This window comes from Periophthalmus magnuspinnatus, chromosome 23, assembly GCF_009829125.3.
Source record: "Periophthalmus magnuspinnatus isolate fPerMag1 chromosome 23, fPerMag1.2.pri, whole genome shotgun sequence".
NCBI classification, from domain to species: domain Eukaryota; kingdom Metazoa; phylum Chordata; class Actinopteri; order Gobiiformes; family Gobiidae; genus Periophthalmus; species Periophthalmus magnuspinnatus.
The window spans coordinates 3,644,175-3,665,558 of record NC_047148.1 but is presented as its reverse complement, the minus strand read 5'-3'; the positions used below and the strand labels follow the sequence as shown (position 1 = coordinate 3,665,558).

General features: G+C 44.6%; 1 protein-coding gene across 6 annotated transcripts in view; it reads left to right on the top strand.

Moving 5' to 3' along the window:
• cald1a (caldesmon 1a) overlaps nucleotides 1-21,384 on the top strand; it is a 167,164-nt gene that overhangs the window by 120,453 nt on the left and 25,327 nt on the right. For all 6 annotated transcript variants that reach the window (XR_008649218.1, XM_055231765.1, XM_055231764.1 and 3 more), the window contains 4 exons: nucleotides 86-204; nucleotides 1,624-1,888; nucleotides 10,353-10,490; nucleotides 20,476-20,519. Coding sequence is in view for 5 of the 6 variants with exons in the window: in XM_055231765.1 (XP_055087740.1) it covers nucleotides 86-204; nucleotides 1,624-1,888; nucleotides 10,353-10,490; nucleotides 20,476-20,519 (566 nt within the window). In the remaining variant the exon portion in view is untranslated. The remainder of the gene's footprint in view (nucleotides 1-85; nucleotides 205-1,623; nucleotides 1,889-10,352; nucleotides 10,491-20,475; nucleotides 20,520-21,384) is intronic.

Here is a 21,384-nt window from a genome sequence, read left to right as displayed (position 1 = left end):
TTCATCTTTCACACTACACCACTTATTCAAGCCCTACCCCCTCTCTCACCATCTCCCTGTTGATGGCCTTGTGTTTGCTCTGCAGGTGAATGAGAGAGGAGAAGAGAGAGAGGAAGAAGAAGAGGAGGAGCAGAGGCCAAATGGAGGGTTCCATGGAGAAGACACTCCCCCCAAACAGCACTGGAAACCTGAGCAGACCCTGAGGTAGAGCTCAGAAGGAGGATCACCTGTCATCATGAATCTTTAAGTCTGTTTACCTCAAAAGTCAAGTCAGCAACATCTGCACACCTGTTACATAAAATTCACTACTGAAATGCTGGATGTATATTTTAAGAAAAAAAAAAATGAAATTGTCAGTATTAAAGGTGCACTATGTAACTTTTTTGGTGGAGAGATTACCATCCAGGTGTCTCCAAGAAGATAGTATACACACTCATACACCAGTGTACACAGAAACTGGCAAGTGGAGTCCCACTGTCAATCTGTGAATCATTGGATCTGAGCACTCTGCCAATGATGTGTTTTTGTGTGTGTCCAGAGCGGGATTTGAACCACTAATATTCAGAGAAGAGGAGCACTCTAACAACTGAGCTACTGTTGATATATTAGTAATAACTGTCATATCTGAATGTTAATTAGACTAAGGGGACAGTAGCTTTTGCTTTTAAGATGCAGATGCTCGAGGAACAGAGTAGGGGGACTGGAAACGGAGTAGCAGAGACTTGGGATGCCAAAAGGCTACTGGTCTGTGGCCAAGGCAGGCCTGGGCCCTGTCCTGTCTGTATCTGCTGTAATAAAGAATAAACCTTTTTTGTATTTCAAAACTCACCGGGCTTTGCAAATGGATCACTTTTGACCTAGAATTGTAAGTTTTCCACAGCAACGCAGACATTTAAGGAAAGGACATTATTTATTAATTTTATGCATTTTGTCAATACCAAACCAGCTCAAGTCACTGTTTTCACTGTTTTTAATATTGATTAGTATCTAGGTATTTGTACCAATAGCAGCAACAGAACTTACTTGAAGTAGTAGCGTCAGTTGTTGTAGGAGCAGCTGCAAGAGATCCAAAAAATTAGTTAGTAAATCAATGTACAGGGCAAGTCTTTCTTTGGTTGGAAGACAGTAGCTCAGTTGGTGTTTGTTCACTGATCCAAAGGTTGGTGGTTTGAATCCTGCTCTGAACATAAACATCCTGGGTTGAGCAGTTAGATCCACTGACCCACAGGTTGGCAGTCCGATTCCACCTACCACAAATAAATACTGTTGTTGTATCCTTGGGCAAGAATCACTCGTCCACAGTGTCTGCATACACTGGTGTATGAATGTGTGGGTGAAAAGGCGAATAGGTTCTTGATGTAAAGAGCTTTGAGTGCATAGAAGATGGAAAAACGCTATATAAAAATACCAGAGTAAATAGTAAAAATGACCATTGACCATTTTTACTATGACAAATGGTTACTCTCTAGACAGTTGTGTATTTGTTTGCACACGACACATTGATCTCTTGAACTGTGCCTTTAAATATTCATTCATTCTCACATTTCACCTGCTTACCTGTATATAAAGCTCCTCTCTCTAAGCGCTGTGATTTCTGACCCATTTTTTTTTCGTCTGCCCCAGCCGTGGCAGTGTCCGCTCCCCTGAGGTGGGGGTGGAGGAGGAGGAGGATGCTGCTCGCTTGGAGGCGGAGCGTAAACTGGAGGAACTGAAGAGACGACGCAATGAAGCAGAGAGCGATGAGTTTGAACGTATGAAGCAGAAACAGCAGGAGGCAGAGTCCGAGCTGGAGGAGCTGAAGAAGAGGAGGGAGGAAAGGAGGAAGGTGCTGGAGGAAGAGGAGAGGCAGAGGAAACAAGAGGAGGAGCAGCGCAAAGCCAGAGAGGAGGTACGAGCATAACACAGACATCTACACAACTGGGGAACTAAAGGGAGACGTATACATTATTTACACTTTTGGACACCTTAACCTTAGTGTTTCCTATAGTTACTGTTGAGAGGTATTCTTTTTATATTATTTATCTTTATTTATACAGGGAGAGGCCAATGAGAGCACCCAGATTCTCTTTTTCATGGGCACCCTGTTCAATGTAGATATAATGAATCATGCAATTTTGTGTTTAGTTCACACCAGTTTTGCTGTTCTCTTAACTGTTCATGTGTTGTTGTTTATGTAACTGCTTTTGTATGTGACACTTGGCTGCTCTGCAAGTTCATGTGAAAGTTCTGTTTGTCAGTTACTGGTTTGTTTGGCTCTAGTGAGTTGAGACTGCTGTTGTTTTGCTCTTGTTTTGGTGTGGGTTAAGGCCTACAGTAGCATGTTTCCTTACACCAGAATGCTAAAATATCAGTGGTGGGCCATGCATTTCACCCTTGGGCCTTCAGTGATGTCCCACCCACAACAGAACGCCACCAAAATTATGCTATGTGAGCTTAAACAAGTCTGTCCAATAAACTGCTCAATGTTGCCATTTCATATAAGACACCAACCAGACAATAACAAAACAAACCATTCTTTGAAAATAAAGTAAACAGATCATTTGCAACAGCAAATAACTGAAAATGTGGCACAGCTGAGATTGAACGAACTTTAGTGCAGTTTTAAATTAGGGAACTTCAATGCGTCATGTTATTATTAATATTATAAAGTCACTTTTTCATCATGGAGCTGTGTCTCCCTGTGTACTGCTGAGCTGTAGGTCTACTCGAGTGTCTCCAAACGTTTTTAAACGCACAGTAGCTTGTAACTGCCCAGTCGTCCAACAACAGCACAATATCCAGCTTTTTGTGAAAGGCCCATCTTGAAAATGGCGTGGAAATTATATCTGCAACCAGATCAATCTCTTCCCCTCCTCCGGGCCATTATGGGTTAAAAATACAGCAATAGCTGTTGGATCTCCGTGTTTAGTTTGACATTTTGCAAACCGCCGCCTTTCACGCTGTACCAGTGCGTATTCGTATGCGTATCCAATCACAGGACACATACATGTCCCGTTTGCGTAAGACCTTCTAGCTAACCCTGAAATGCAGAATCGAGATCTGATTGGCTATTGAAACTGACTGTGTCTGTGTCCACTTACAGTGGACGGGGCCTGCTCTGTTTACTCTGAAGGCCCGAGGGTAGCTGAAATATAATTGGATAAAAACTCTACCACAATAAACAACATTGGAAGCCACTCAGCAAAGTGGATGTAATATGACATAAAGAGAACAGAGAATAGAGAATACTTTTGTTTACATATTTATGGAAATAAAATAAAATAATATAAATTCACTTTTCTGAGCATGTTTAGGCCAGCAGAGAAGGCCTTGCTGGCCCTGACGGCCCACCACTGTAAAATATTTGTCCCAGAAAACCCAAAGTCAGAAAACCTTCAAACATCATGATTTTATTGTTAGAGCAGCTACAAGGTGTAACAAGTTTGCACATGCCTTACAAAACGTGTCTGTGTAATCCATCAGTTGTCCAGGTCTGATCCATAGCAAAAGATGAAATTTAAATTTGTAAACTGGATAAATCGTTATAGGAGTGAAGACGTTTCACTGCTCATTACAAAATGTCTTCTTATTACAGCAAACTACTAACTGAACAATGTTTAGAACTACATCAGTGAAATATTTGAACAGATATAACAAAACATATTGGTCTTGTGTTATATATTCTAATACATGATCCAATTATTGTCACACCAGTTTCTTGTGAAAAATGTAAAGAAAAAGGCTTTATACAAAATTAGCAGTAGTATATTAATTCACAAATGACCCAACTACTTTGCGTCTTACCTACCAATTAGATTACAAAAGTTACAAAATGCATTCTAGCCCTTTTCTCTTCTCCTGCCTTGACCTCATGTGTTTGGAGTTTGTGGCAGTCCGTCTTTCTCTGTTCCCTTGTCCCCCTTATTCTTTTTGTCTTGTGTGAGGTTAATGAGCAGTTTGGGTTTGTAATTAAAAGATGGCCCAGAGATACAGTGCTCCTAATTAAGGAAGACAAGGACTGATACTCTGCCAAGTATCAGGCCTATCTCAATATACCACTAATGCTTTAAACACTCAGAGTACAAAAAATGCTCCTCCAGAGTTCTCGAAAGTGGCGTTTTTCCCTAAGGCAGAAGTCTTTGTGAGTCAGAATTTGCCTGGAGTAATTGGATTTGTTTTTGACCTGGTTCATTGAATAAAGTGAGTAAATCAATTAGAAAGTGGCACATAGTATCTGCTGTGTGTGCAGGCTGATTTCACACTTCACTGGAGTCTCCTGTGTTGCTAGTTTATTTTTAAAATGATAATATGAGGTATAGTATTGAAGGTTATAATGACAGTGTATCTTCTGGATCAAAAGCTATTGAATCTGTTTTTAAAAGTGCATTTGAACCAAATCATTAATGGTGAGTTTAAATGTAAAATTGACGACAAAGAAATGAAGGAGTGACGTGGGGTCGTCCTCATGTGGACCCACCACCCGCAAGAGGATCTGTAAGGGGCCGGTGCATGAAGATCTCTGGACATGGAGACTGGCTCTGGGGACATGGAATGTCACCTCGCTGGGGGGGGGAGGAGCTGGAGCTTGTGCGGGAGGTTGAGCGTTACCGACTAGATATAGTCGGCCTCGCCTCCACGCACAGTTTGGGCTCTGGAACCCAACTTCTTGAGAGGGGCTGGACTCTCCATTTCTCTGGCGTTGCCCGCGGGGAGAGGCAGCGAGCTGGTGTGGGCTTGCTCATTGCCCCACTGCTCAGCCGCTTCGTGTTGGGGTTCACTCCGGTGAACGAGAGGGTCGCGTCCCTGCACCTTCAGGTCGGGGACAAGTCTCTCACTGTTGTGTCGGCCTACGGGCCAAACAGCAGTGCAGAGTACCCGGCCTTCTTGGAGTCCCTGGGAGGGGTACTAGACCGTGCACCGACTGGGGACTCCGTTGTTCTCCTGGGGGACTTCAACGCCCATTTGGGTAACGACAGTGACACCTGGAGGGGCGTGATTGGGAAGAACGGCCTCCCTGATCTGAACCCGAGTGGTGTTTTGTTATTGGACTTCTGTGCTAGCCACAGTTTGTCCATAACGAACACCATGTTCGAGCACAAGGGTGTCCATTGGTGCACGTGGCACCAGGACACTCTAGGTCAGAGGTCGATGATCGACTTTGTTGTCGTGTCATCTGATCTCTGACCACTTGTCTTGGACACTCGGGTGAAGAAAGGGGCTGAGCTGTCAACCGATCACCACCTGGTGGTGAGTTGGATCCGCTGGCAGAGGAGGAAGCCGGACAGACCTGGCAGACCCAAGTGTATTGTAAGGGTCTGTTGGGAACGCCTGGCAGAGCCTTCTGTCAGAGGGGTCTTCAACTCACACCTCCGGGAGAACTTCTCCCTGATCCCGGGGGAGGTTGGAGACATGGAATGCGAGTGGGCCATGTTCTCCACCTCTATTGTTGATGCGGCCGCTTGTAGCTGTGGTCGTAAGGTCTGTGGTGCTTGTCGTGGCGGCAATCCCCGAAACCCGGTGGTGGATGCCGTCAAGCTGAAGAAGGAGTCCTATCGAGCCTTGTTTGCTCATGGGTCTCCTGAGGCAGCCGATGAGTACAGGCGGGCCAAGCGTGCCACGGCTCATGTGGTTGCAGAGGCAAAAACTCGGGGTTGGGAGGAGTTCGGGGAGGCCATGGAGGAGGACTATAGGACAGCCTCAAAGAAATTCTGGCAAACCGTCAGACGCCTCAGGAGGGGAAAGCAGTGCGTCACCAACACTGTTTACAGTGCAGGTGGAGAGCTGCTGACCTCGACTGGGGATGTTGTCGGGTGGTGGAAGGAATGCTTTGAGGATCTTCTCAATCCCCCCGTCATGTCTTCCAAGGAGGAAGCAGAGACTGGGGACCCGGAGGCGGACTCGTCCATCACCCTGGCTGAAGTCACTGAAGTGGTTAGCAAGCTCCTCGGTGGCAAGGTTCCGGGGGTGGACAAGATCCGTCCCGAGTACCTCAAGTCTCTGGATGGTGTGGGACTGTCTTGGCTGACACTTCTTTGCAACATCGTGTGGCGGTCGGGGACAGTACCACTGGAATGGCAGACCGGGGTGGTGGTCCCTCTGTATAAGAAGGGGGCCGGAGGGTGTGTTCCAATTACAGGGGAATCACACTCCTCAGCCTTCCTCAGGTAAGGTCTACTCCAGGGTACTGGAGAGGAGAATCCGATCGATAGTCGAACCTCGGATTCAGGGGGTCAGAGGGTCAAAAGACTTTTATTGCCATAGTCTGTGAACACAGTTCACAAACTAGGAACTTGCCTCGGTGAAAAAGTGCAACATAAACACACTGAATAAATACAAATACAAATAAGGGCATGCACAAAGTTAAAAAGATATGCTTAAAAAATCAAATGAAATACTTAAAGGGAGAAAATATATACAACAGCAGCATCAGAACAACAGTGCAAAGTGGCTTATTAAAGTGACCGGTATTATAAAGTGTCCAGTTTAGTGCAGATATTATCAAGTGTTCATGAGACAAACAGCAGAGGGGAAGAAACTGTTCTTATGGCGAGAGGTTCTGGTCCCAATGGACCGTAGCCTCCTGCCAGAGGGAAGTGGCTCAAATAGTCCATGTCCAGGGTGAGAAGTGTCAGCTGCTATACGGCCTGCTCGCCCCCGAGTCCTGGAGACGTACAGGTCCTGTATAGATGGAAGGCTGCAGCCAATCACCTTCTCAGCAGAGCGCACAATGCGCTGCAGTCTCTGTCTGTCCCTGGCAGTGGCCCCAGCGAACCACACAGTGATGGAGGAGGTGAGGATGGACTCAATGATGGAAGTGTAAAACTGCACCATCATCTGGACTGGCAGCTTGAGTTTCCTCAGCTGCCGCAGGTGGAACATCCTGTGCTGGGCTTTCTTGATGAGGAAGCTGATGGCCGGCTCCCACTTGAGATCCTGGGTGATGCAGGTGCCCAGGAAGCGGAAAGAGTCCACAGTGGTGATGGGGGAGTCCGTCAGGGTGAGGGGAGGCGGGGGGGTTGTGACTTTCCTGAAGTCCACAATCATCTCCACTGTCTTCTGGGCGTTGAGCTCCAGGTTGTTGCTGCTGCACCAGGACACCAGCCGGTCCACCTCCCTCCTGTAGGCAGACTCATCGCCGTCCGAGATGAGTCCGATGGGGGTGGTGTCATCCGCAAACTCAACCAGTTTGACGGAGTCGTGGCTGGAGGTGCAGCAGTTGGTGTACAGGGAGAAGAGCAGGGGAGAAAGTACACAGCCCTGTGGGGATCCTGTGCTGGTAGTCCGAGTGTCCGAGACATTCTTCCCCAGCCGCACGCGCTGTCTCCTGTCCGTTAGGAAGTCAGTGATCCACCTGCAGGTGGATTCAGGCACGTTGAACTGAGCGAGCTTGTCCTGGAGCAGAGCAGGGAGGATGGTGTTGAATGCAGACCTGAAGTCCACAAACAGGATCCTGGCGTAGGTTCCCGGGGAGTCCAGATGCTGGAGGATGAAGTGAAGGGTCAGGTTAATGGTGTCGTCCACAGACCAATTGGCTCTGTAGGCAAACTGCAGAGGGTCCAGGAGGGGGGAGGTGAGGGACTTGAGGTGGTGCAGGACCAGGCACTCAAATGGCTTCATGACTACAGACGTCAGTGCCACAGGTCTGTAGTCATTAAGTCCAGTGATCCTGGGCTTCTTGGGGACGGGGACAATGGTGGACAGCTTGAAGCAGGCTGGGACGTGACATGACTCCAGGGAGGTGTTAAAAATGTCCGTGAAGACAGGAGCCAGTTCCTCAGCAGGAACTGGCTTCAGGAGGAGCAGTGTGGTTTTCGTCCTGGTCGTGGAACACTGGACCAGCTTTATACTCTCCATCGGGTCCTCGAGGGTTCATGGGAGTATGCCCAACCAGTCCAAATGTGTTTTGTGGATTTGGAAAAGGCATTCGACCGTGTCCCTCATGGTGTCCTTTGGGGGTGCTTCAGGAGTATGGGGTCGGGGCCCTTTGCTAAGGGCTGTCCGGTCCCTGTATGACTGGAGCAGGAGCTGTGTTCGCATTGCCGGCATTAAGTCAGACCTATTCCCGGTGCATGTTGGGCTCCGCCAGGGCTGCCCTTTGTCACCGGTTCTGTTCATTATATTTATGGACAGAATTTCTAGGCGCAGCCAGAGGCTGGAGGGGGTCTGGTTCGGGAACCACAGGATCTCATCTCTGCTGTTTGCGGATGATGTTGTCCTGATGGCTTCATCGAGCCAGGACCTGCAACAGGCACTGGGGTGGTTTGCAGCCGAGTGTGAAGTGGCTGGGATGAGAATCAGCTCCTCCAAATCCAAGGCCATGGTTCTCTACCGGAAAAAGGTGGTTTGCCCTCTCCGGGTGGGTGGTGAGTCTCTGCCCCAAGTGGAGGAGTTCAAGTATCTCGGGGTCTTGTTCACGAGTGAGGGAAGGATGGAGCGTGAGATTGACAGGCGGATCGGTGCAGCGTCTGCAGTGATGCAGTCACTGTATCGGTCAGCTGTAGTGAAGAAGGAGCTGAGCCGGAAGGCGAAGCTCTCGATTTACCGGTAACTCTACGTTCCTACCCTCACCTATGGTCATGAGCTCTGGGTAATGACCGAAAGGACAAGATCGCGGATGCAAGTGGCCGAAATGGGTTTCCTCCGCAGAGTGGCTGGGCGCACCCTTAGAGATAGGGTGAGGAGCTCAGTCACACGGGAGGAGCTCGGAGTAGAGCCGCTGCTCCTACATGTTGAGAGGAGCCAGCTGATGTGGCTCGGGCATCTGCTCAGGATGCCTCCTGGACGCCTCCCTAGGGAGGTGTTCTGGGCATGTCCCACCGGGAGGAGGCCCAGGGGAAGACCCAGGACACGCTGGAGGGACTATGTCTCTCGGCTGGCCTGGGAACGCCTTGGGAGCTGGAGGACGTGTCTGGGGTGTGGGAAGTTTGGGAGTCCCTGCTTAGACTGCTGCCCCCGCGACCCGGCTCCGGATAAGTGGAAGAAAATGGATGGATGGATGGAAATGCGGAAACATCACTTTATACACTTATACATATATTATACAGAAGTTTAATATTTTAAGAGTAAAAAGTAAAAGTATTTTGCACAGATTTTGAGATCCTCCAGTATGACCCTCAGCCTTTTCAGTAGGTCTCTTTTACTGAAGTACCGATACCTAAATATTTACTCAAGTACAGTACTTTACTACTTTTACTTTGTTACGTTTCACCACTGATGACCTGTCATTTGACCTGGTGGTGTCATTTGACCTGGTGGTGTCTCCTGCTTGTTTCCATGGAGATGGATTTTATTGTCATATTGTGGAATTGTTACAGACAAAGCCATAATATCTCCATGGAGACAAGCAGGCGGCGGACCTTACACCAGAAAAGTTACATAGCAGATCTCTAAATTTGACATTTCTTCAAAATATTTTTTTTTTCATCCTGTAGACAAAATATCATTCACCCTAGTTGTTATCCATAGGCCATTTATTTTGTTACCTTGACGTTTGCTTATTTTCCTACCATTTAGCCACTAACCTCCCCCAGTCTCTTAATCTAGAGGTATTTCTGCAGTTGCTGTTTTAGGCACACATCCTTTTTCCAGGAGCAACAGGTTAAGTCCCATTCAATAGAAGGATATGCACAGGAAAGGACACCTGCTGGGAGTATATGTTGGTTCAGCAGAATCAGAAACTCCAGGAATAGAAAAGATACGTCAACAATAAGCCACCATTTTGACTTCTGATTTTGATAGATTTGTACAAAACATATACATTTGAATTTTAAGGAAGACTTGTTTGCAGCAAGTTACTGGAAGGCCTTGAACAATAAATATTTGATGTTCTTAAGGTGAGAGAATAAAAAAAAAAATCCTCAATTTAGAGCTATCAGTTTGAAACATGTTCGTTTTTTTACTTACCAGGGCAAAAATACTCAAGTCTACTTAAGTAAAAGTATTAAAGTACCAGTTTAAACATTTACTTAAAGAGTAAAAAGTAAAAGTATTTCACACACATTTTGAGATCTAATAAGGCTTCAAATGTTGTGATTTTGATCAAATTTGTGTTGTTTTTTTCTAGCAGTTTTTATTTGTATATTTTTGTTTGCGCAAACTACAAATGAGTTAAAAATAAACCCCATTTCATTAGGTCTCAAACAATAAAGTAATAACAGTAATAAAATATACTTTTACTTTTCACTCTAGTAAAGAATTAAGTAAAGTAGAAAGTACAGAAACCTGCTCTTAAATGTGGTTAAGTAAAAGTAAAAAGCATCCACTTTAAAACCTACTTAAGTTCAGATATCTAAATTGTATACTTAAGTTTTATTATTATTATTATTATAGTGTATAGTTTTTTAAGTGTAAGGTATCATACCTTTTATTTTTAGGAGGAAAAGAGGAGGATGAAGGAGGAGATAGAGAAGCGAAGAGCGGAGGCAGCAGAGAAAAGACACAAAGTGGACGACATTGTGGACGGAGAGGAGAAACCATTCAAGTGTGTGAGTCCTCGAGGATCCTCTCTCAAGGTCAGTGCTAAGATGTTAACATACAGACCACAGTGTTTCTAGAGTTGGGAGATGATAAAAATCTTAACCTCAAAATAGTCTAAATTCTTCTTCCAAAGCTTGAACTTTGTTCTAAACCACACACTTTTACTGACAGAGGATCGGCTGTTGACCTCGCCATTGAAAAGTCCCCATTCACACCTGTTTAACTCACAAACCGTGCATATTTAGGCTGAGTTCTTTTCTCAAATGGAAAACACTGTTCCACCTTGTGATGTCATATAGTAATACAGGAAGTGCTCCATTGTGTTTTTAAACAGCATACCTTCACTAGAATCATTTTGATCATATCAGCTCTGGATTTACCAATCTCTACAAAGCAAAAGGTAAAAGGTAGCTGTTACCTACTGCCTCTTAATGACATCACAAGGTGGAACAGAGCATTTTGATATAGACAGACTAATAATAAAGGATTACTCAAACTTGTGTGAGTGGAACAAAACACAGCTCTGGCTATTTTTGATGAGGTAACAACATTGCAGGATATTACAGTTAATTAGAAATGACTGAATCTGGATCTCTATTGAAATTCTGTTAATCGCACCTGCCCATGATGTTCGATATAGTTCTATTATGATTTTATTTTCAGATTGTGCTGGTTTTCCCTATTTACTGTATTTCATACTGTACAACTGAATAACTGGTACAATCCATTTATGTTTTTCATTAGAGATTCAATTTTAATATCCATGGGTTTTAGAGTGATACTAAATCTTGCATGATTGCCTTAGCAATTAAGAATAATCTTGTATCTTTTGAATTGACAAAAATCCTCGAATATCAAAGGAAGCTAGAACTCATCAATATTCCAAATTATTACTTCAAACAGCTTAAAAAAAACTCAGATTGAATCCGCCTTAAGAAACTTGCAATTTTCCAAAGTATGCCAGGCCAAAACATCACATTCACATTTAAGATATTTTTATAGATTGCTTGCTAGCTGACCTCAGTGCCCTCATTTTACATCTCGCCTTCAGCAGGACGTATTTGCAACAGGGGTTACCATGGTAGCCCATAACACAGAAATGCCATAATTGAACGGATAACCACTTGTTAACAATCATCTTCTTCATATGTCTAAATGTGTCACTTTCCCATCTGCTATTTTCAGGGGAGCAAAGGGAACAAAGTAGACTCATTATGCAAATATTTTTAATGAAATATTAGCCACATTATAATGGTTTTCCCTCATTATTATTATCTTAGTCAAAGGTGTCTTTTTGAGTTATCAATTTGTGTTTGAATAATCCTGTTTATTGTATGACTTTCAAGTGCTCAAAATGTTTTAGTCTGCATCAGTCTAATAATCCATGACCCTGTGCTTAATAAACTCAAAATATTCTGATATTCAGTGGGACAAAGGGTTAAAGAGCAGGTGATAATGAACTCAACAGTTCACAGAAAATCACAGGGATTGAATTTTTATGAAGCTGTTTTGCAATATTAACTGCAAAATCAACTCTTGGGTGTTAACAAATATAATGCATCGTCTTTAAAGGGCCCATATTACTCTATTTTCTGTTAACTTGAAAACTACTGCTTCATGACATCACAAGGTGAAACTGAGCAATTTGAGTTTTTTGGAGATGTAGACAGACTAATAATAAAGAGTCACTCAAACATATCTGAATGAAACACAACACAATTCCAGGTGTGTTTTTTTTTTGTTTGTTTTTGTTTGTTTTTTTATGAGGCAACACCATTATAACTTGCCTTAAAGCTCACAAGAGTCAATTTTGTCTAAAATAGGACCCAACTCAAATCAAATGTGAATGAAGATTGTGATCAAGATTGAAATTCAGTCATTTCTAATCATATATATATATATACAGTTCAGGATTTTGAAGGATTTGTGTTAAATTCAAATAAATTCAAACTCTAACTTGTTTATATTCAGGAAATTACTGAAATTGTTTTTACAGGACAAAACAGAATAGAATTGGAAATCATGATTACCCGGTCCAAGTGCCAGAGTCTCCCACTCACTAAAAACTAAAGGGAATTTAAAGTCAGTAGAGAAAATGTCATTATCCACAGTTAGCATCAGCTTGCTATGGCCTGGACTCATGGAGTGTGAAGTCTCTCATACTATTTGTCTGTGATGACTTAAGTAAATATTATTGTTTTGAATTTTCCCATCATGCATTCATGGATACAGCTGTACTTTGTCATCATGTTTACTGTACGTATATGTGTGCGCGTGTGCGTGTAGATCAGTGCTTCTCAATTATTTTCTATCATGCCCCCCCTATAAAGAAGAAAAAATTTTGGCACGTTTACGCTGAAAAAACTCCAGCATCTTATCAGCGTGACTGAGGTGTAATGAGGTGGGGTCTTAACTTATTTGGCTTCATACTGTCCGCTGCCAACATTTTCAGACGCCCCCAGGGGGGCGCGCCCCACTATTTGAGAACCACTGGTGTAGATTATGCCTGTGTTTTAACCTGCTGTGTTTCCACATTTCCTTTTGTATAGTACTCAACTAAACATAACTGAGATGTCCTACTTAAAGTTTTACTAATTTATGTAGTAAACAAATGTCAACTCATGCAAGCGATTAATTGTGCAGCATTGTAACAAAACATTAGGTCACATGATAAGTTTAATGCTGTGCTGTTTTGTTATATCTAATTAAAAATCTGCCAAACAAAAACAACACCTGTTTTTTCTTAATATGTATCTTTAATATAAAATATCTTTGACTTCAAGAATTAAAGTCCCCATTATACAGTTTTTTTTAATCTATATTATAATGTTGTTTCCTCATCAGAAACAGACCTGGAATTGTTTTTTCTTTCATTCACACATGTTTAACACACAAACCCTGCATATTTAGGCTGAGTTCTTCTCTCAAACAGACAATACCCCATCTTGTGATGTTATCTGGTAATACACGAAGTGATCCACTGTGTTTTTCAACTCCATACTAGAATCATTTGGATAATTTCAGCCATGGAATTTCCCGTCTGTGCTGAACTAAAGGTAAAGCTGTGAACTACCGCTTCGTGACATCACAAGGTGGAACAGAGCATTTTGAGCTTTGGAGATATAGATAAGGTTACTCAAACATTTGTGACAACAAAAAAAATACTGGTATGTTTTTGAGGAGGTAACAACATTATAACATGGTTTAAAACATACAAGAGTCAACTTTGCGTAATATAGGGTCATTAAGCTGCAGTGTATATTTTCATTGTCATATGCTGAACCCAAGCCTGGAGCCATATGCAGTTAAGCCAAACCAATAACTAGCCATTAAATAAAACAAAACAAAAGTAAAATCTACTACCATTAAGTCATTTTAGATCAATGTTGCAATTTTTGCATATTGCATAAACAAAATTGAAAACAATTATTAGGGATACACCTATATGATACTGGTATCGGAGATTGGCGCCAATATCGGAAATTTTGGTGGATTGGATATCGGCTCCAAGATATTTTTTTCCACCAATATCCCATTTTCATCTATAAATTGATGATTTACTAGCCAATGTTCACCCTAAACATCTCATAATATTAAACTTTTTACAAAGCTGTTCTAATTACTTTCATTGATGAATGCATCCCAGTGCATCCCTAACATTTATCATTTCTACAAATGGCATGCAAAGGTATAATACGTCTTTTTCAGCCAAAATAGAAATGAACAATTTCTTGAAGGGTGTTCTATTTACACAATTCCCAAATTCATGGCCTGTTTCAAACAATGCACACTGTGCATTAGTGTTACTGTATAGGCTTTTTCAAATGTACATCCCATTCCTACTATGTTTTCCATCCATCCATCCATTTTCTTCCGCTTATCCGGGGCCGGGTCGCGGGGGCAGCAGTCTAAGCAGGGACTCCCAGACTTCCCTCACCCCGGACACGTCCTCCAGCTCCTCCGGTGGGACCCCAAGGCGTTCCCAGGCCAGCCGAGAGACATAGTCCCTCCAGCGTGTCCTGGGTCTTCCCCGGGGCCTCCTCCCGGTGGGACATGCCCAGAACACCTCCCTAGGGAGGCGTCCAGGAGGCATCCTGAGCAGATGCCCGAGCCACCTCAGCTGGTTCCTCTCAACGTGTAGGAGCAGCGGCTCTACTCCGAGCTCCTCCCGTGTGACCGAGCTCCTCACCCTATCCCTAAGGGTGCGCCCGGCCACTCTGCGGAGGAAGCCCATTTCAGCCGCTTGTATCCGCGATCTTGTCCTTTCGGTCATTACCCAAAGCTCATGACCATAGGTGAGGGTAGGAACGTAGATTGACCGGTAAATCGAGAGCTTCGCCTTCCGGCTCAGCTCCTTCTTTACCACAACGGACCGATACAGCGACCACATCACTGCAGACGCTGCACCGATCCGCCTGTCAATCTCCCGCTCCATCCTTCCCTCACTCGTGAACAAGACCCCGAGATACTTGAACTCCTCCACTTGGGGCAGAGACTCACCACCCACCCGGAGAGAGCAAACCACCTTTTTCCGGTCGAGAACCATGGCCTCGGATTTGGAGGAGCTGATTCTCATCCCAGCCGCTTCACACTCGGCTGCAAACCGCCCCAGTGCCTGCTGCAGGTCCTGGCTCGAAGAAGCCATCAGGACAACATCATCTGCAAACAGCAGAGATGAAATCCTGTGGTTCCCAAACCAGGCCCCCTCCGGCCCCTGGCTGCGCCTAGAAATTCTGTCCATAAATATAATGAACAGAACCGGTGACAAAGGGCAGCCCTGGCGGAGTCCAACATGCACCGGGAACAGGTCTGACTTACTGCCGGCAATGCGAACACAGCTCCTGCTCCGGTCATACAGGGACCGGACAGCCCTTAGCAAAGAGCCCCGGACCCCATACTCCCAGAGCACCCCCCAAAGGACACCACGAGGGACACGGTCGAATGCCTTCTCCAGATCCACAAAACACATGTGGACTGGTTGGGCAAACTCCCATGAGCCCTCGAGGACCCGATGGAGAGTATAGAGCTGGTCCAGTGTTCCACGACCAGGACGAAAACCACACTGCTCCTCCTGAATCCGAGGTTCGACTATCGGTCGGATTCTCCTCTCCAGTACCCTGGAATAGACCTTACCGGGAAGGCTGAGGAGTGTGATTCCCCTGTAATTGGAACACACCCTCCGGTCCCCCTTCTTATACAGAGGGACCACCACCCCGGTCTGCCATTCCACAGGTACTGTCCCCGACCGCCACGCGATGTTGCAGAGACGTGTCAGCCAAGACAGTCCCACAACATCCAGAGACTTGAGGTACTCAGGACGGATCTCGTCCACCCCCGGAGCCTTGCCACCGAGGAGCTTGCCAACCACCTCAGTGACTTCAGCCAGGGTGATGGACGAGTCCGCCTCTGGGTCCCCAGTTTCTGCTTCCTCCTCGGAAGACGTGACAGTGGGATTGAGGAGATCCTCAAAGTATTCCTTCCACCGCCCGACAACATCCCCAGTCGAAGTCAGCAGCTCTCCACCCGCACTGTAAACAGTGTTGGTGAAGCACTGCTTCCCCCTCCTGAGGCGTCGGACGGTTTGCCAGAATCTCTTTGAGGCCGTCCGATAGTCCTCCTCCATGGCCTCCCCGAACTCCTCCCAACCCCGAGTTTTTGCCTCTGTGACTGCCCGAGCCGCGGCACGCTTGGCCCGCCGGTACTCATCAGCTGCCTCAGGAGTCCCACGAGCCAACAAGGCTCGATAGGACTCCTTCTTCAGCTTGACGGCATCCCTTACTTCCGGTGTCCACCACCGGGTTCGGGGATTGCCGCCGCGACAAGCACCACAGACCTTACGACCACAGCTACGAGCAGCCGCATCGACAATAGAGGTGGAGAACATGGCCCACTCGGAGTCCATGTCTCCAACCTCCCCCGGGATCAGGGAGAAGCTCTCCCGGAGGTGGGAGTTGAAGACCCCCCTGACAGAGGGCTCCGCCAGACGTTCCCAGCAGACCCTCACAATGCGCTTGGGCCTGCCAGGTCTGTCCGGCTTCCTCCTCCGCCAGCGGATCCAACTCACCACCAGGTGGTGATCAGTTGACAGCTCAGCCCCTCTCTTCACCCAAGTGTCCAAGACACGCGGTCGGAGGTCAGATGACACGACAACAAAGTCGATCATCGACCTCCGACCTAGAGTGTCCTGGTGCACCGATGGACACCCTTGTGCTCGAACATGGTGTTTGTTATGGACAAGCTGTGACTAGCACAGAAGTCCAATAACAAAACACCGCTCGGGTTCAGATCGGGGAGGCCGTTCCTCCCAATCACGCCCCTCCAAGTGTCACTGTCATTACCCACATGGGCGTTGAAGTCCCCCAGGAGAACAACGGAGTCCCCGGTTGGTGCACTGTCTAGTACCCCTCCCAGGGACTCCAAGAAGCCGGGTACTCTGCACTGCTGTTTGGCCCGTAGGCCGACACAACAGTGAGAGACCTGTCCCCCGACCCGAAGGCGCAGGGACGCGACCCTCTCGTTCACCGGAGTGAACCCCAACACGCAGCGGCTGAGCTGTGGGGCAATGAGCAAGCCCACACCAGCTCGCCGCCACTCCCCGCGGGCAACGCCAGAGAAATGGAGAGTCCAACCCCTCTCAAGAAGTTGGGTTCCAGAGCCCAAGCTGTGCGTGGAGGCGAGGCCGACTATATCTAGCCGGTAACGCTCAACCTCCCGCACAAGCTCAGGCTCCTTCCCCCCCAGCGAGGTGACATTCCATGTCCCCAGAGCTAGTCTCCATGTCCGGAGATCCGGTCGTCGAGGTCCCCGCCTTCGACTGCTGCCCGGATCTCTCCGCACCCGCCCCTCATGGCTCCTCCCGCAGGTGGTGGGTCCACGGGAGGACGGCCCCACGTCGTTTCTTCGGGCTGGGCCCGACCGGGCCCCGTGGGGAAAGGCCCGGCCACCAGGCGCTCGCTGCCGAGCACCCACCCCAGGCCTGGCTCCAGGGTGGGGCCCCGGTAACGCCAGTCCGGGCGACGTAACTGGCCTCGTTGTTACTCTATTCATGATGGGCTTCTGAACCGCTCTTAGTCAGACCCGTCTCCCAGGACCTGTTTGCCATGGGTGACCTACCAGGGGCATGAAGCCCCCGACAACATAGCTCCCAGGATCATTCGGGTGCTCAAACCCCTCCACCACGTTAAGGTGGCGGTTCGGGGAGGGGACTATGTTTTCCTCAACAAAAAAAAAATAAAAATACAAAAATCTTGATATTTAACGTTGGTAATCTTCTAGTTTTTTTTTGACTATGTTTTCCTCAAAAATAAAAAATAAAAATACAAAAATCTTGATATTTAACGTTGGTAATCTTCTTTTTAGCAGAACACAGAGTCCCTGAAGTTAGCTCACATGTTATCATCACCAAACAGCGTAACCCTCTACATAAATGCATGGTTTATTTATGGCTTTCAGCTTCCTTTTATAAGCAACATTTTGAGGAAAAGATATGATGTTTCGTTTTAAATTCTTAATCACTATGGCAACAGTCCTATGTTTTACAGAGAGGGGACAGAGGGGCAGATGGGAAGGACAGGAAAACATTTGGTGTTAACAGGATTAGTGTAACTGTGTTTGGGTGGCTACAGCTTTAAAACGTGTTTGGGAATGGGGAATTTCCGGTCTGAATATTTTGGGAACTCCCACATTCTGTAGCACACTGCAGGGTCCAGTTTTACAGCCAGAGGGAGGGGATATTTTCACGGCACTTTCTTCTTTTGACTTTTTAACTTTTTATTTCAGATTTATAGGCCTGTGTTGTCAGCCTGTTCTGATATATTTCATAAACGAGTTCCTTTGAGATTCCCACAGTGGAGAGGTAGAAATAGGTTCTGAAAAGCATAGTGTAGGACCATGCAGGACAGAGAGAGCCAAAAAGTTGAAAAATAAAAAAAGTACGTGATTTGGACAATTAAGTTTCAGTTTCAGATGACATTGCAACATTCTATAGGGCCAGTAATATTCAATACAGAAGGGACTCTTGTCAGCATTTTTGTTTATTATTAGTCTGTTTACATCTCCAAAGCTCAAATGCTCTGTTCCACCCTTTGGTGTCACAAAGTTAACGGCTACCTTTTTTCTTAAGTTCAATAGAGAATGAAAAAATTCCAGGGATGAAATTATCGAAATTAGTGATGATTTATGCAGTTTAAAAACAATGGAGCACTTCTTATATTACCACATGACATCATAAGGTGGCACAGAGTGTTTGTGTGTTAAACGTGTGAATGAAACAAAACATAGCTCCAGGTAAGTTTTGATGAGGAAACAACTTTATAACATAAATCAGAAAATAGCATAATATGGGCCCTTTAAAGATAAAATGAATATTTCTGTTGGAATATAGCAGGTTCTTGAGTCTCTAATAGAATTGATCAGATTCAACATTTATTACTTAGCTTTTTAAATATTTGTTATGAAAATACAGTGTAATCAATAGGAAAAATTGGCTCTTTATATTGAAATGAAGTTTTCCTTAATGCTGATTAGATTCTAAAATGCATCTTAGTTATTGTGCAATTCTGCAACCCAGTATGTGCATGCTTGTTTGCACCAAAACATTGAACATTTTAAGAACAAGCAAAATTTTGTACTTTGGTGCCACATATGCAATTTAATAATCTGGGTACTAATTTTTATACTCACACCTGTACCTGTTTTAAATGTTTTAAATGGACTTATGTACTTATTTGCTTTTTTGTTTGTATTTCTTTCTGTATTTGAACAGAGTGCCCATGAAAAGGAGAGTTTGAGTGCTCTCATTGAGCTCTCCCTGAATAAATAAAGATAAATAAAAATAAATTAAGCACAATTGTCAAAGGGCTGTTGTCGTTAATAGTGTCGTCTCGCACTCAGCCTTCAAATGACCATACACACAGTGTATTTATACCATCAAAATAATCGTACCAGTTTTAATCTAGTCCAAGTGACTTCAGGCTGCTGGATACATCATCTTGTACGCTAACAAACAAGAGATATGCCCGTGCGTAACAACAGATAGTATCACAAAAATTAGGTCAAAGAGATAGATAACATTACATATACACATAAGGATTTCGGAATTAGGTCAAAGAGATACATGACAGTACATATCAATACAAGTACAGAGCAGTCAAATCCACTGACCCACAAGTTGGTGGTGCGCTTCCAGCTCCCACAGGTGAATACTGCTGTTGTGTCCTTGGGCAAGACACTGAACCCCCTTTCACCCCCAGAGTATGTGTACACTGGTGTATGAATGATGTAAAGTCCTTTAAGTGCCTTGAAGCTGGAAAAGCGCTATATAAAAATGTGACCATTTACCATTTAAACACAGCTGAACTAATACAAGTTAATTACTGCTGAGTCTTATTTTGAAATAAATGCTTAAACGGTTATAAAAAATAAACCTTTCTTTGCTTTAGTCTTTACACCTTTCTTTTTTTTTTTATTAATGTTTGAACTATGTGAAAGCTTGTCTGTTTGTTTTAATGACAAACCTGTTAATTGCTCCAAAACAAATTTTAATATTGCTACAAATAAACCCAACAGAACTAAAATAAATTAGTAATTGCTGAATAAAAATATATGACACCTTACTTTGAAATGAATGCTTAAACGGTTATAAAATAAACCTTTCTTCCTTACCCCTGTTCTGTTTGTATATGCGTCTCCTTTGAACAGTTAATTACCCCAAGTCTAGTAACCTAAGACTCCATTAGACACCGCTCATTGAAAACCAGGCTTGTGCAGTATGGTTATTAGTGGCAGGATAGTTTGTAGTTTGTTATTATCGCCTGATGATCACACATTTGTGTAAAATTAACCTTAGTCAGAAACAGATTTAGTTGTAGAGTCACAAACAATAAAGCAGAGACGTTAGCAGGGTGGCTGGGTGGCCATCTGTGTGAGTGCTGTGGAGGAGTCTGCCTGTGCTACATTGATGTACTATGGGGATGTATGTGTGGAGCTGCACTGTAATATTTATCAATCCTCTGTCCACAGATTGGAGAGAGGGCAGAGTTCCTCAACAAGTCTGCACAGAAAAGGTAAATAGAAACGTATCCACTGCTGAACCTATAATCCTGCTATAAGATACCTGAATGCAAACTGGCAACCTAAAACGTGCACAATAGGCAAAATCCTCTAGCTAAGGCAGGGTGTTTGTTCATTGATCTGAAGGTTGGCAGTTTGAATCCCACTCTCGACATAAACACCATTGGTTGACCGCTTAGATCTACTGACCCACAGGTTGGCAGTGCGATTTTTGTTCGCACAGATGAATGCTGTTAATGTGTAACTGGGCACACTCATATTCAAAGTGGGTTGAGTGATTTATTGATGTGGTGCTTTGAGTGCCTTGAAGGTGGAAAAGCGCCTTATAAAAATATGATCATTGACCATTGACCAAGATCCGGAGATGGTTCCCTGGGTGTCTACTGCTCCTTGAACAATAGGTCAATTGCTTAATTGCTGAGGAGATAATTTCCCCTAGAGAGTCAAGACAGTATAGTTTCACCCTCATCTATCACAAATACTGCACATTATCGTATATATAGTTTTGACGTTTCTGAATACATACCTGGAATTGTGTTTTGTTTCATTCACACATGTTTAACACACAAATCCTGCATATTTAGGTTCTTCTCTGAAGTAAACACTCTGTTCCACCTTGTGATGTCATGTGGTAATACAGGAAGTGCTCCACTGTGTTTAACTTGAAAACTACTGTTTCATCACAGACTAATAAACCAGGATAACTCAAAAATGTGTGAATGAAACAAAACTCAACTCCAGGTATGTTTTTGATGAGGCAACCACATTATAACATGACTTAAAGCTCACAAGAGTCAGTTTTGTGTAATATCTTGTAAAGATCTTTAAATGTTTGGTTTGTTTGTTCTTATCTAATTG